The sequence below is a fragment of the Amblyomma maculatum genome, chromosome 5 (assembly GCF_055883805.1).
Source record: "Amblyomma maculatum isolate TAMU_Amacu chromosome 5, ASM5588380v1, whole genome shotgun sequence".
NCBI classification, from domain to species: domain Eukaryota; kingdom Metazoa; phylum Arthropoda; class Arachnida; order Ixodida; family Ixodidae; genus Amblyomma; species Amblyomma maculatum.
In genome coordinates this window covers 127,133,526-127,148,151 of record NC_139348.1, presented here as the reverse complement: position 1 = coordinate 127,148,151, position 14,626 = coordinate 127,133,526, and the positions used below count along the sequence as shown (strand labels likewise).

Genomic DNA, 14,626 nt, shown 5'->3' with positions numbered 1-14,626 from the left:
TGGATTGGTATAGATCATACCAATGACCTTTGAAAATCCTTTAAGCAGCCATGTCCAATGAAAAAGGTTTTCTGAAACGGTGAGATGCTGTATTCAAAATAAAAAGTGCAAATTGAAAATCACGACAAAATAAAATCCGCAATCTTAGAAACGGTGAGATGCTGTATTCAAAATAAAAAGTGCAAATTGAAAATCACGACAAAATAAAATCCGCAATCTTAGTTCACTACGGCGCACTGAAGAATGACAGTTCCAGGTCATTTTCATGCAAGCACACAAATGTGTTTTAGCGACCTGGGTACCCTTGCCCTGACATAATTACCGCTTCATAGAACAAGCAGGACAAAGTTCTAAATTCTGCCTCCAATCGAAGTCTCTTAAAGCTGCGTGTGGCAATCAGAGTCCTCACCATGCAAAAGGTGCACTTTTCCTGGCCGCCTCCTCCTGCCTGCGTGAGTGCGCGATGATTGCCGCATCTGGAGCTCTGTCTTACACTCGGTTTTACAAATTGTCTATAGCATTAAAAAGATGAGGAGTAATGCAGCTGTTCAGTTTTCACCAAGCCCGCACATTGTTACCATCTACAGTGCGACACATGACTCTTACGGCCGACATTGTAGAAGAAGCCGGTCATGAAGTTTGGGATGGCGGCTAGCGCCACTTGGAAGAGTGGCTGCTCAGGGTTGCGTTGTACGCCCGTGTCTATACCGAACGCTGTCTTTGATATGATGTCGAAGGTGAGCCGCTCGCAGACGGAGTTTATGTCTATTTCAGCTCCGGCATCTGTGTGCGCCCCCAGGACGTCGAGGAACTCCTGCTGGCCGTCTTGTATGCACGGCATCAACTGCGGCGAAACAAACGGCTCTCTCACTGAAGAAAAGAGAAGGAGAAAATATTACAGGTTTGAACTCGAGGACGCCTGCAGCCGCATACCTAAGTAAGATTGTCTGGCAGTGAAATCTCGAGCCAAATAAGAGAAAGCAATACTGGGGTGAGAGAGAACGGCCTTCATTTCTAACATTTTCTACAAAAACCAATTTTGTCTTGTTTCAGCTTGCTGCATAGATGGTAGGCAGATTCATACCAAACAAATTTTATACGTATATGTAAATAACGTTGACTTGCGTGCTCAAAAGCAAACTAAGACTTCGAAGGTGTGCGCTGAACTTCGTTATTCAGTTTCCGCAATAAGTCCGAACACTGAAATGAATTACAGAGCTCTCGGTTTTCCGGCATCGCCAGAAACCAAGCACCGCGGGGTCTTTTTTAGAGAAAACTAGCCATCAACGTTACGAATCTCATTTTCATGTGGCATTACTTTTGTGAGCTACAGTTTCGGTCATAATAACAGGGAGCACGCCTCAGCGATAAACAGAGATGTGGGAGTCTCTCCTGCGTACTTCCGAGCCAGCATACCAACGCCGGCTTATCCAGCGCGCGGTGGAGGCCGCGACATCCTAAGGGATCCCCGCTGACCTCCTCTAAGCCAGCGCAACCGGTCCTTGGACTGGTCCTCCGTTTTTGGGAGCAATAAATATTTCATTACCACCACTAGCAACACACGCAACCTAGCAAATATGAGGAAGCATCTTGCACATATGTTAGCCACTGCCGCTGACGAGCTCGCGTATGAACCAAAGTGACCATCATGCGTTCTCTAAGGGACACGGTAAAAAATTTAAAACATTAGAAGCGTGCTTCGTTATGTTTCGGCCGGATAGAGACACTTGCGGCCTGACCTCTACATGTATCTCAGACTTCCGTTTAAACCACTCTTACGTCACTTCCTTCTTTCCGCTCATCATGCAAGCGTGTAAAGTCTGCACACTGTCATACTTGAACTGTCGTATGCTGATTCGGGTTTTTAGGTATATGGACATCGCCTATGAAAGAACATTTTATTTTATATATCATATGCTAAAACGGATAAGTACTCAAAAACTTTCTTTAGGCGGTTTAGACTTAAAGATCTATTTTTGTTTCGAAATTAATAATTCGTTCCAGACTTCTTACACTTGGCAGTATTTCGCTTGTCCGTTCAAGCAGCGGTTCAAAACATTCCCAGAAATATCTACCATTTCTACAAATACCCCAATGCAGCGCTTTTGCAGTCCGTATCTAGACTTCAAATCTCGGCTATGGCACGCAGTGCCCGTGATCTTAAGGTCCTATTTTGGGAGCAACCGCTTCAAGAGATCGTCACTCCTTAAGGTCCGATGCTGGCGTAGGTCCCCAGACCATATTTCGCTTTTCACTGGTGCGCCATTTTTCTCTTTTCACGCAAATCATCTTTGCTGCACACTTCCCTCAACATGATCATAAGTGGTTATCAGATGGGAGCGACTTCTCGTTCTTAGCAAATGTGTATTTCCCCATAGGGGAGCCATATGGCGCAGAAATGGAGCGACCATGTGACCAGCAAAAAAGAGTGGGGCTGGTTGCTTATTAGCATCCGTCTAAGCGAAACCAACGAGTAATCGCTTCTTTCTCTAGAAATTGACTTTATCTTTGGAGGATCCTTTGCACATACAAGATTACTATGCGGTGGGGCAACGGTCTTCTCATGGCCACGAAAATAAGAGATCTTATAGCGAACACTATCGGCTGCATGCGCAACATAATATTTTAGCCGCTACAGAAAATTCCAATGATTGAATGGGTTTGCATGGAATGTTTTGCTTTAAATTATATTTCGTATTGCCGTCCCAGCACGATTTAATCACATTTAACAAAGCACAAGTAAGTAGACTGTAATGTTTTTGATTCCAAAAGACGAAAAAGCTTAAAGATGGCATTTTCATTCCACGCATGACAGATTCCTGGTCATTTGCACTCCGCCGCAGCAAAGCATGGAGAAGAACAATCTAAGGAGCTACGAGGTCATTTAGTGGCACTGACGCTACGAAACAGGCAGGGAAAGTGCGAGATGGAATGTTCTTTCTATATTTTATAAGGGTCCCGTGTCGCAGAAAAGCCGGTGCCGGCGTTCTGATTGTAACGCAAATATCAGAAGAAAGTAAAGAAACAATGAATGTTTTCCTAAATCACATGGAGTCGAACACCGTTTCTTCGCACTGCAAGGCGCGCACGCAACCCTACAGCCACAAAACCGCATTGCTTCCCTCCGAATAAGGGTGGAATTGTCTCATGTCTGTCAGCTGATGTTAGAAAGAAACTAATCACCGAAGTAATAGTTAAGCGAGTAGCAAAGAACATTTCCGCTTAGCTTACTTGCTTACTTGCGATGCGTCGCTCAGTGAAAAATTGGTTCGACCATACGGCGCTGCGGCAACAGATGGCGTGAGACGCCGCCCGATTCAAAGCCTTATACATCCATCTATCTTCTTTAATGCAATGGGGTTTAAACGCTATCGCATTGAACCCTTGAAGGCTAAGCTTAAGCTTCCTCCAATGTTTTCTTTTAGTCAACCAGACAATATTGATCTCCGTAGATTCTGTCCACTTTCTGTCCACGTCTGTGAACATCTTCAGGAATGGCCGAGGGCTGATATTAATGCGAAAACATTTCCTGGACCATGAGTGGTGTGGGCAGAGTGTGCCCGCACAAACTGTCAATCATCATTTTCATGGATACTTAATGCAACAGTTGATTACCGACATATTTAAATAGCAGGAATTATTAAGTAGAACGTTCAAATGATTAAACGATTAATCGAACGAGTTAAACAGTGGACAGAACGTATCCGAAGGAACAGTTATCAGAGGATGCTACCATAAATAAGCAGGTAATTTGATCACATTTATATCAAATTTCAATCGAGTGTTGGTCAAAGCAAAGGCGACCTTCAAATTTGATAGAGTCACCCCTGAATTCGGCTCTCTGGACTATCAAAGTTATAACTTGTAAAAAGTGGAAGAAAATTTATGAGTAATTTATCTACACTATGACCAATTCAACGATAAACTCCAAATTGAGATGCGCCAACTCCGCAATTTCGCCCATTGGTCCCCCAAAATTCGCCCTCGAAAAATCTGGCCAAAATTGCAGTCGTACCTAATTCGAATATGGTCAATTCAGCGGTGATCTCAATACTCTTATGCGCCACTACTAAAATTTGGCCCCCTGGATTCTCAAAATTTCACCTCGCCAGAATTTGACCAAAGCCGATCTCTGACGTAATATTCTTGTCCAGTCTTGGCAGTGGTTTTCAGCTGCCCCCGCCCCACTGGGCATGAATGTCTATCATCGGTGCGTGGAAATTCGGAACTATTCGAAGGTGAGAAGTTCCTCACAGCACGGCTGCTATACATTACCATTACATGTCGATACATTAGTCGGCAATTATTATTGCATATACGACAGTAATAACTATTACTACACAGCAGTACCAATATGACCTCTTATATTGTAAATAACTGTAATACACTGTACGATAGTTATCACGAAAGTTAAAAGGCTATTTCTTTTTATCTAGCTGTTCAGAGCCATAGAGAATACGTTTGCTGAAAGAACAAGAGTGCGAAGTGTCAGTAATAACAAGTGCCAACCTGCATTTTTGGTCAACTGTAGTGGTACCTTCTGCATTCACTACGAACATTTAAAATGACGGCAGATGGGGAGACGTCTATCACGCCTCTATCTATCTCCGTGAACACGATAGACAGCAGCGGCTTACCGACTTCAGCTTAGCTGGCGTGAAGAAAGGAGTCATCGTGTTTCTTATCTCCTTCCACTCGTTCCCTTTTGAGAAGATGACATTGGCCCCAAACGATGACTGTAGCTCGTGGAGACGCATCAGGTGCTGCATGATACGATTTTCAATGCATGCGACATTTCACGGAAAATTTTCACGGTAATGATATTCACTCTGGAACTGCTACGAAACATAAACATAAGCATTTTCTATTTGCATGATTCACTCGGGAACTGCTACGAAACATAAACATAAGCATTGCCTATTCGCATGAGCATCATTCACGATCGTTCGTAGTCATCGCAGTTAAAATTTAAACTTATTGTTCTGTGACTGGCACTGACCACAGAAGCGTTTGCATGCGCATGGTTACATGTCAGTGAGAGTCGACTGAGTAGTTATGTATTCTATTTTAGTTTAAATCCTTTGAACGCTTATAGAAGGTGCATTCGTGCTTTGCCCCAGTCTACATAAGCGTAATAGGTAAATGTGAATGCAGTTGTCAGGTGGCTCACAGCAGGCATAGTAGCATTCAGAATAGATTCATTGACAAAATCAACTCTCCAGATGGTGTTACCTTTTTTTCGAAGCTCCACGTTTATGGTACGTAAAACATTTTTTTCTTGGTGAACGCACCCTTACTTCATCTACGTCTTACATTCATTGTCTCCGAATGAGAAAATTTTCCCATGCCCTTATAGTAAAAATTTGTCACGGGACGCTGGCCAGCAACTACATTCACTGCAATGATTCCAACTGCTTTATTAAGAAAAACTCTAGCTTTAACCTAACCAGACGTCGTAATACCTTCACAAACTTGTCAGACTTTTCTTCCCTCATTAACTAATTTCGATAAAGAGCCTATTAACCCACAGAGTGGAAGCGTTGCCTGGGTATCAGAACGACTACCTAAACTAAGAATCTGGTTTGCAGCTACCACAACATGCAAGGGAAGAAAACGGAGGGTATCCTGCAAACATATTTGGGAACACAGCGCGGAACAGGACGCAACACAAGAGAACGAAGGTAGACAGGATGGAGCGCTGAACTGACAACTTTTATTTATGTGTTCCCAAATATGGATTTGAACCAACTAGCCCAACAACAAGTGTTGCTTAAATATAATCCTGCAAACACTTACCCCACGTTCGCTGAAGTTATTTACCTCCTTGCAGAATATTTCTTCTATTATGTCTAGATCTTTCACAACCACAAATGGAGTGTCGCCTATGAAGAACCTGTCTGAACATAAAAGTTGGTGTAAAACTGTGATTGAAAACGCCGTATACTCAATATTTACAGCCACGCATAAAAAGAAATGTAAATAGGATTTAAAGGATGCTTTAATTTAGAAGAGCTCACATGCCAACTTGGTCTCTAAAAAATACAAACCTTAGACAGTTAACAGGTTGAATTGAGCATACAGCGCAGAAATATCTGTGTACTATTGAAAAAAATGGCAGAAAGACCACTATAAAAGAAATAAGCTATATCATAAATCTGCAGGCCACACTAGACAAGAATGGATTGGCCCCCCGGAGCACGCAATATTAAACAAAACCACTCTTTTGTCTTGTATAGTAGCACTGCAAATATGTTTCTAACTTTTTTTTTTCCATTTCTAAAGGCAACACGTACAAACCTGACGGGATTGAAATTCTATTTGTGTACTGAAGAGTCTATGTGCACAATAATCGCATGAGAAACGGCAAGAACTTCAACACTCGATACAAAATGATGCAATTATTACTACAATCATGATAATGTCGATCTGCAAAATGCGTAAGCAAGTGAAAATCTGACAGAAACACAAAAGCAAAACAGAGGTACAAAAGCGTAAATCCAAACGGAAAACGTATTCACTCCCATACTTCTAGACAATCCAGAAAAATATGTTTCAGTTGAGGCGAAAAATTCTGTTTCAGGCTTATTTCATCGTGCATCTGATTCCATTTATCGGGCCACCGTTGTAATGTGACAATGTTTGACCATAACTGTCCTGACATGGTGATATGTTAAATGCGTTATTAGTGGCGCCTCTTGTTTATCTCCGCGATTATTTAACACTTACATGGGCAAGGAATTGTATTCATTGCTCATATTATCTTTGAAACAAGTTGAAATTCACAGAATGGTTATGACGATCACACTAATATACCTTCAAGAATTGTCTAGCGAAAGAGCACTGTGAGCACTGTTCTGTGCAAGATTGCCCTAGCCACTGCCTTGGTTCAATGAGGGATGTCACTATATCCGTTCATTTAAGCGTAACACGGCCGCTCTTCCTATACAAATCAGCTAACACATGAATAAATTTTATGTGTTTACGAATTTGGACAAAGCGCTTATCGACCACCAGAGGAGACGCTAACAAAAGAGCAAACAATCTAACACAAGCAACTAATAAAAATCTTTCCTAGCTGCAACAATTTCAACAGGTGATATGCGGAATATTGCAATAAAAAATGCAAAACATATGCTGAGAAGCAGCACCCCTGTGATGCATTCCGTCAATATACACACAACAAAGGTCACAAAAGTACAGAAAGTAGGCCGGGAAACTAGACTCCATGACTCAAACCAAAATAATTACGCAGAAAGACTAAGCTTCGCATAGGTTTATGAAGACCAAAACTGGCCCGCATCATGCGCTGCAGCTAAGGTTCAAGCTTTAGTAAGGGCGCTGGCCCCACTTCCTCCTGTGGCACGCGCCAACAAGTGACAGGCAGTGCGAACCCTCTGTACTTTTTCTGCTTCTCTGACAGCACCCTCTATTTCTCATTCTCCTCCTCTGGTGGCGCCCGTAGGCTCTAGGTAACGCGGTGTATGGAGGTGATAAAGGAGGCATGCTATTGGAAGTTCATATGTATTCCGCTCGCATTCATACTGAAACTAGCTTCCAATTTGCCCAGCAGATGCATGCTAAATAGAAAGCGATATGATTTGACACCATTCGTAACGCTGCAAAAATACACAATTTTGATATGAAAAAAAAAAAAAAAAGTCTGGCACCAAGAGGAGGTACGTTCATTATGCCATATCCCGTTTTATGGATTGAAGATTCGAGACGATACCAGCGCAAAAAAAAAAAAAAAAGAAAGAAAGAAAACAACGACGACGTCTGAGCACAGCACGAGCGCCTGTATTGCGTGACCAATTTCCAATGCACCAACTAGACCGCCAAAATACCTCCTTACCAATGCATGGGTGCCAGCGTTTATTGACAACGAAAGCAAAAACAATGCCAGAAGGATTTTCACTTAGCGGGGTCGTAAGTATTTCGCCTTATAACCAGGGGGGGATCAATCCAACCAGCGAAAACGGCCGCTGGGAACCAAAGCTCTCGGTCACCCTGAAAGATGCCACTTAGTGACGACATACTGCGAAAAAGTGCCAACTGAGGTCCTTGTTAGTCTGGTGAGTTGAAGCCGGTTTTCCTTCGCCACATGACACAATTTTACTCGCTTTTTTCGTTCAGAAATGTACTGTGCCGGTGGTCTGAAGCGGTCAAAGGTGGAAGTAAGCTACTTTTTGACCTAAAAAGTGAATTCTTTGGTAATATTTTCGTCATTAAAAGCAACAATCACACTTGATTTCTTTCTTCAGAGCAAAATTGATCACAAAAACTGAAAACGCTGTACAGCTCTTGACACTAAATATTTAAGTAAAACAAAAAATAAGCGCTCACACTATCGTGCTCTGCCTTCTGGAGACGGATGCAGTACAATCAATAACCCCATGGCACAGCACGTGCCTTAAATACCTTACAAGCACACAAACGAGCTGCATAAAATTGGGAGAAACTTACACATAACTTGTTTAATGCCAGTATTCTTTGCTGTCTTCAGCATTTTGATTTGCGCTAAAAATTGTGATTTAAATAAACATTTACGAGAGAGCAACAGCCAACAAAACATAATACTGGGTTCGGAAAATTAGAGCAAGTAGGCTTGTAGTCATGAGAACAAACATGTGGGCTCTTTATAAAGAAAAGCATTTTTTTGCCGATTAACAACACAAAGAGAAAAAGAAATGAGCCGTGACAAGGCAGTTGAAAGTACGTTCTACATAACACAACTGGCTCTCATTTCGTTTTTGTATTTGAGCAAGCCAAAAACTTGACCAAATAACCAAACTGTTCACGATTACCTTCGTTAAAGCAACAAAAAAGCATCCCTGATCATTCTTCTATGTAAAAGTATTGGTGTTGTGCATCTACATAATTCGTCGTTTGTTTTTATTTCAAAGAGATCATGCACTTTAAATATATTGAGGGGGGCGAGGGGGGGGGGGGGGGGGGCATCCTGTACTATATCAAAGCAGAAAAAGGGACCATAAGAAACTTAAACTGAGTGCAATTTTGTCACATTGAAGTTTCTTAAGAATGGTTTTTGCGAACTTCAGTGGGTGTACTATCAATTTCGATCTCGTTTAGCGTGCAGAGATGTAGGGTTTTTTAGAGAACAGGGAACAGAAAGAGCATATTATAACTTATGCAGCATTGAAACAAACAGCGTGGAGACGACGTTATATGTTTGCTTTGGTGTGTTCCTTTCGGTTTTATATTTCCTATTTTGTTTTCTCTATGAACCTCGAAAAAATGTTAAATATCTCACCCGAAGACGTCACCATATTCTTTCAGCCACCTCCCGATGCTTTCGATTGTGCTCTGAAATAAAAAGAATATATTGACCTCAATTCGAATGCTGATGCAGGCGTGAACTGCACTCTGGGACAAAGTGCGCTAAAGGCGAGCGGTTCATTTCCTGCTTTCCTGACTCTCCGTGACACCGTAGGTCCTCGAGTGGCAGTTCGCATGATCGGCAGAACAATCTAATGTCGGTCCCATTTGGAGCAATTATTATCACTGCTGAAGTTCGTACAAAGGAAGAAACATCCAGCAGTATGTACTCTTACATATCCAAAGTGCACAGTTCAGCACAGGATATGAAATGATCATCGCTAACAAAACGCTACGTTCTTCCTTGCACTTTCCCATTGAATGTGTTTCTTCAGTCGCAGATAAGAAAATACACCACAAGATCGGACAAGGTTCGGCGACTGTTGCATGCGCAAAATCGATGACATGTACGTATATACTTGCGATTGTACACTTCGATGGCTTCATATCTTACAGGTATTTGTGAGACAAGGCGTACCTCACATGTATAGGAAATTTGAAACGTATATTGTGTATCATTTCATGGTTTTAGCCCGCTTCCTTGCTCCGGCATGATCATTTTATAGTTGAGCTTCATCGATCGGTCCGGCTTGAATTCAGAGATTAGCGATTTATCGACAATTGCAGTACATGTACCTGTATAAGAACGGGGACATGCATTGAGCACTGCAGACAGGAGACGTTAATGTTGTCCCATCTTACCCTAAGTGCGGAGCTTAAATGTGCTTCGTATGTTTTATCGAAGTTTTTCTTGTAAAGAGCTAAAACAAATATCGCTTGGCATTAAGATTTCAATTGAGAATCGCGATGAGAAAAAATTTTAACATTGTAAATTATGGCTCGAAGCCCACATTTCTATTTCAGTTTTAACTATATAAAACTGAGAATAAATAAAGCAAGCCTTAGGAAGCTACTTACTGTAGCTGCTCGCAAAACTATCCGTATATGGAAAGTATAAACTAAGACTACCGGTCTTAATCATATTTTATCTGAGAAGGGAAATGGTTGAGATTAAACTCCCTTTCTTTCGACTACCATATAGAAAAGTAAAGTTTTGAATAATTCTACATTGTTTCTAAGCTCCGCAGCCGGGTATTTGTTAGTTTCGGGATGGCGCTTTCTAATGAAACAAGAAAAAGTTGTTGAAAAAGTCAGTAGACTGTCTTGCCTTTAAATATATATTCTTAACTCACAGAATACGATGAAAAACAAAAGAACATTTATGAAACTATGAAACTTGCGTTCAGGCGAGTGAATATACTACACAACAGTGCAGGTTACATAATGGCTATAAACGCCAGTATGTATATATATATATATATATATATATATATATATATATATATATATATATATATATATATATATATATATATATATATATATATATATATATATATACGAAAAGAACAAGGTAAGAGAGAGAGAGAGAAATGAAAATAATGAAAGGGAAGGATGAGAGTTCTGCCAGCGGTAAGGCCATCTTGGCCTGCTATACTACATTCTAGGTAAGAATGAAATGACACTAAGAGGAAAGTTGGTATAAGAATGAAGGGTGACGATGTCTTTTTTTTTTTTTCATTATGGATGGGATGGACAAAACTTTATTTTAAGCCCATAGTTACACAGGAGACCACGCACGCACTGGGTGGCACCCGTCTCGCGTGCAGCCCACGCCCAACACGTGCAGCGCATATTCTCCAGAGACGTCATTTGTCAATTAACTCACACTGTCAAATGTCGGGACAATTGCGTATACACGCACGGTACTCACCGATTTCAAAAACGCACTATGCATAAGCATATTCCAGCGCAAATGCTAATAGACAAGCGTGGTTCGCACTGTAAGCAATGCGGTGTAGGCGCGCAGCGCAATGCACGCAAGTGTCGCAGGTGATTTTCTAGGCCTGTTTCATACAAAAACATCAAGAAAGCCGTTACCACAGATCAGCTGTCAGTGCGTGTCGTCCTGGCGCCTAGTACTGTTTTCGCCGAGATATGGCAAATGTCCAGCTTTGTGAAAGTAATTTCCTATGCCCTGGCAGCATCAGGGTAGTGAGGTTACTCACGTATAGTTACGTTCGATCTGCGATGTTGCAGTTCAAGCAATTCATTATGAAAGTTATATTACATTAATCTGACTCTGGAGTGCAACAAACCTTTCTCTGTTTTTATCCACAGAAACATTTAACTCCGATCCCTGCTGTAAATGCTGTGTCCTTATCCCGCAATATGTTCAAACGGGTCCGCTTTCATAGCCAGTTTTGTCAGCGAATATATACTCATTATTTTTGAAACTATTCAGCTGGTACGGGAGCGGATACTCACTGGTTTCCAGTATTCATCCGCGTTGCCATTGATAAGGCTTCGGATTGGCACTGTTGGTATTCCTGTTCCTTCAAAGGCTTCAAAGCATTTGCGCCTCTTCCTGTACCAGATAGAAGCAACAAACAGAAGCGTGCGACTTCGCTCGCGCCACCTTGTAAGAAAATACCACATTTTGTGCAATATCCTGCGACAAACAGTGAGACTGTGAAGCCTGCGCCACTTCCCGAATGCTGCTATCCTATCTTGCCGTGATAATAAACAGACGTTCATATAGAGTTTTTAATATGCCGAACTTGATATTTTTGTTATAAATAGTATGTTACTCGCGTAATTGTATAGAGCGGAGAAAAGTGCTCTCTAAGTGGAACAGTGCAGACACGAGAGCCAGCCAAACCGAAAATTTAGTATCAGTGCTGAAGCCTCAAAAATTGCTCATGTTACTTGTCTCTGTCATCATTAAACAAACGCTGCATAATATATTAATGACTTTCAATCAGGTAACTGTAGGATCGTTTTCCACGGCTGGTGTGCTGGATAATACTACAATGACTAGGATGCACTTGCTAGTTTATCGAAAATGGGGGCATCGAGAGCTATGACTGTTAATTGCTGTCGCAGAGAGCGCTGTGGTCTAAAACTTCTTGCAGCTGCTTTTGGACTGTGCGTATCTCTCAGGTAGAGGGCTAAAGCACTCTTATTCAAATTAAGAGACCCTCATTCGGCATTTGTGCTTCTTCAATTTGCCCCCTTGATGCTTTTTTCTACTCCTCGCATCACCCAACATCCATCGGGGCCACGTCTTTCGATGCTTGAGTTATAACGTACCCCGACACATTGATACAAAATATGCTGTTCTCCGCAAGTCAGCTTTATCTTGGTATTCTAACTATTCACCATTTAGATGAGTAATTCCTGCCACCAAACATGCACCAGAGAAGTGAAATGCACCAACTAAATTGCGCATTCGGGCGCAAACGGAAACGCTAGCTGCGGTAAGCAATGTCAGCAGCTAAGCGAAACCATCTGCTGATAAAGATCATCTGCTAAGCCTGATACGCTCAGTCACCTTTGTAGTGAGTCTGCATTAATTTCCGCATCAAACCAAGGAAAGCAATATTAGAGGTAAAACAATTGAAAAGCTTCGATACCGGATGTTGTGTATTGTGTAAAATGATGATGATACTATTTTTCACAGATACACAGACCTATGTGCAGCGTTATCAATTGGCGGCTAGTGGCAGTCATAACCAACGGCACCGCACCTACCTACGGGGAACTTCCGGCGAATGGCACACTAACCTGTATATTTAGGCATTGTAAAAATATTGAGCGTTAACCAAATGCGGGCCGACGGGATATGTGTTAACGAATGGCTTAAGAAGCACTGAAACGATGCAAAAGTTGGGGACGTTGCCGATCTTGTATACACAGTGCATTAGTGGTGCCTACGATATCTACGTGTTGTACAACACGTAAAAGATGTTTCTTTTCGTTTTTTTTTTTTTTTTGCGGTAACGTTGCGATACGTTTTCGTTTCTTGCTACGGTTTTGTACCAGAATAGGTCTGAGAGCATAGAGCTGCATGCTTGCCCATCAATTAACATGATGAAAAATTTATCGCTTCAAATTCAAAGTGAGAGAGAATAAACATCACGTAAGTTACATTTCAGTCCATCCACTACCGTAACACTTTGCCCTTCTATTTAGTCGCGGTTAGAGCTTGAATATCAGGCCCGGTTTTCCTGGTTATAGAAAGCTTCACAAATAACTTTTAACACTAAGTAAAACCAAATCACAACACTCTGCGTAACGTACAGCCCATAAAGGGCACTGGCTGCTGTAATCTTACCTTATCAGCCATTGAACGACGTAATAGGACAGGCAGGCTACACCAACGATGAGGGAGGCAAACCACAAACCGATCATTTCGCGATCACTCGCCTCATTTCGCCACATCGGAGGGAATGAAAGACGCGGTGGCGTGTGCGCGGGTGCGCGTCAAGAGCTTGCCCAGGGAGAACCGATAAGACTAGCCATGTCAGCACTGCTTCAGTCTGGGATGCGCGGGCAATGTACAAACAACCCGCGACGCACGAGCCTCTCCAGTGGACATAGGCCTCTCTATGGAAGAGAAATCAGGCCGTGATGCAGATCGAGCTCAAGGGGAACGCCGTGATATCGGTCGCAGTATATGGTGAGCCGAATATAGTAACAGGAATGAGAGCTTGAGAGAAGCAAACAGGGGTCAGATTACGGACGGCTCACAACCCCGTCACACTCAAATCTCACTATCAAAGTCCTCGTTCCTGTTGGCCCAAGCAGACAGAACGAAGTATTATTGCGAAAACATTTGTTGGCTCATGGCGCGAACTGCCAACCGTCAATTGCATGGGCGTTTATTAAAATAATTTAATAAGGGCATGCGTAAACGCAAGAAAATAATAATTGAGTTTTTAGGCGTTTAAATGACGCGCGGTAACTAATTATTTCAACTAATTAAGCTGTGAAGGGCAGCTATAGACCGAGAGTTTCCGCAGGAATTACCCGGTAATTTGCCTAAATATGGCGTCTAAGCTCATTTCAACGTGGCCACCTAGATGGTGACCTTAAAATTTAGATGAATCACAGGCAAAATTTGGTCTCCTAGGCACCAAAAGTTTAACTTTTTTGACGTATAAACTAACCCGAGCACTACCAATTCAGCGGTGATCTCTAAACTAGGGTGGGCATCCCGAAACTTTGGCTTCATTGAAACCTACAATTTTGACTTTTTCGCATTTCTCCGAACTTAGCACCTAACCTAATAAATTTCAATATGGCCCACTAAATGATGACTTGCAAATTTGACTAGACCACCCCAAGGATTTGCTCCTTTGTCTCTCAAAACATTGCTTCTTCCGAATTTGGCAAATAGAAACGCCAACTAAGCAACTGCACCAAGCAACGAAACGCAGAACTTGTA

General features: G+C 42.0%; 1 protein-coding gene across 1 annotated transcript in view; it reads right to left on the bottom strand.

Annotated features, from left to right (window-relative positions):
- LOC146189494 (putative cytochrome P450 9f2) overlaps nt 1–13,590 on the bottom strand; it is a 35,827-nt gene extending 22,237 nt beyond the window's left edge. The window contains exons 1-7 of the mRNA XM_084605280.1: nt 13,514–13,590; nt 11,665–11,764; nt 9,272–9,324; nt 5,797–5,893; nt 4,638–4,763; nt 607–844; nt 1–71 (exon numbers count right to left, since the gene is read on the bottom strand). The exon at nt 1–71 is cut by the window's left edge and continues 60 nt beyond it. Of these exons, the coding sequence (XP_084461406.1) occupies nt 1–71; nt 607–844; nt 4,638–4,763; nt 5,797–5,893; nt 9,272–9,324; nt 11,665–11,764; nt 13,514–13,590 (762 nt within the window). The remainder of the gene's footprint in view (nt 72–606; nt 845–4,637; nt 4,764–5,796; nt 5,894–9,271; nt 9,325–11,664; nt 11,765–13,513) is intronic.
- Nucleotides 13,591–14,626: the final 1,036 nt, after the last annotated feature.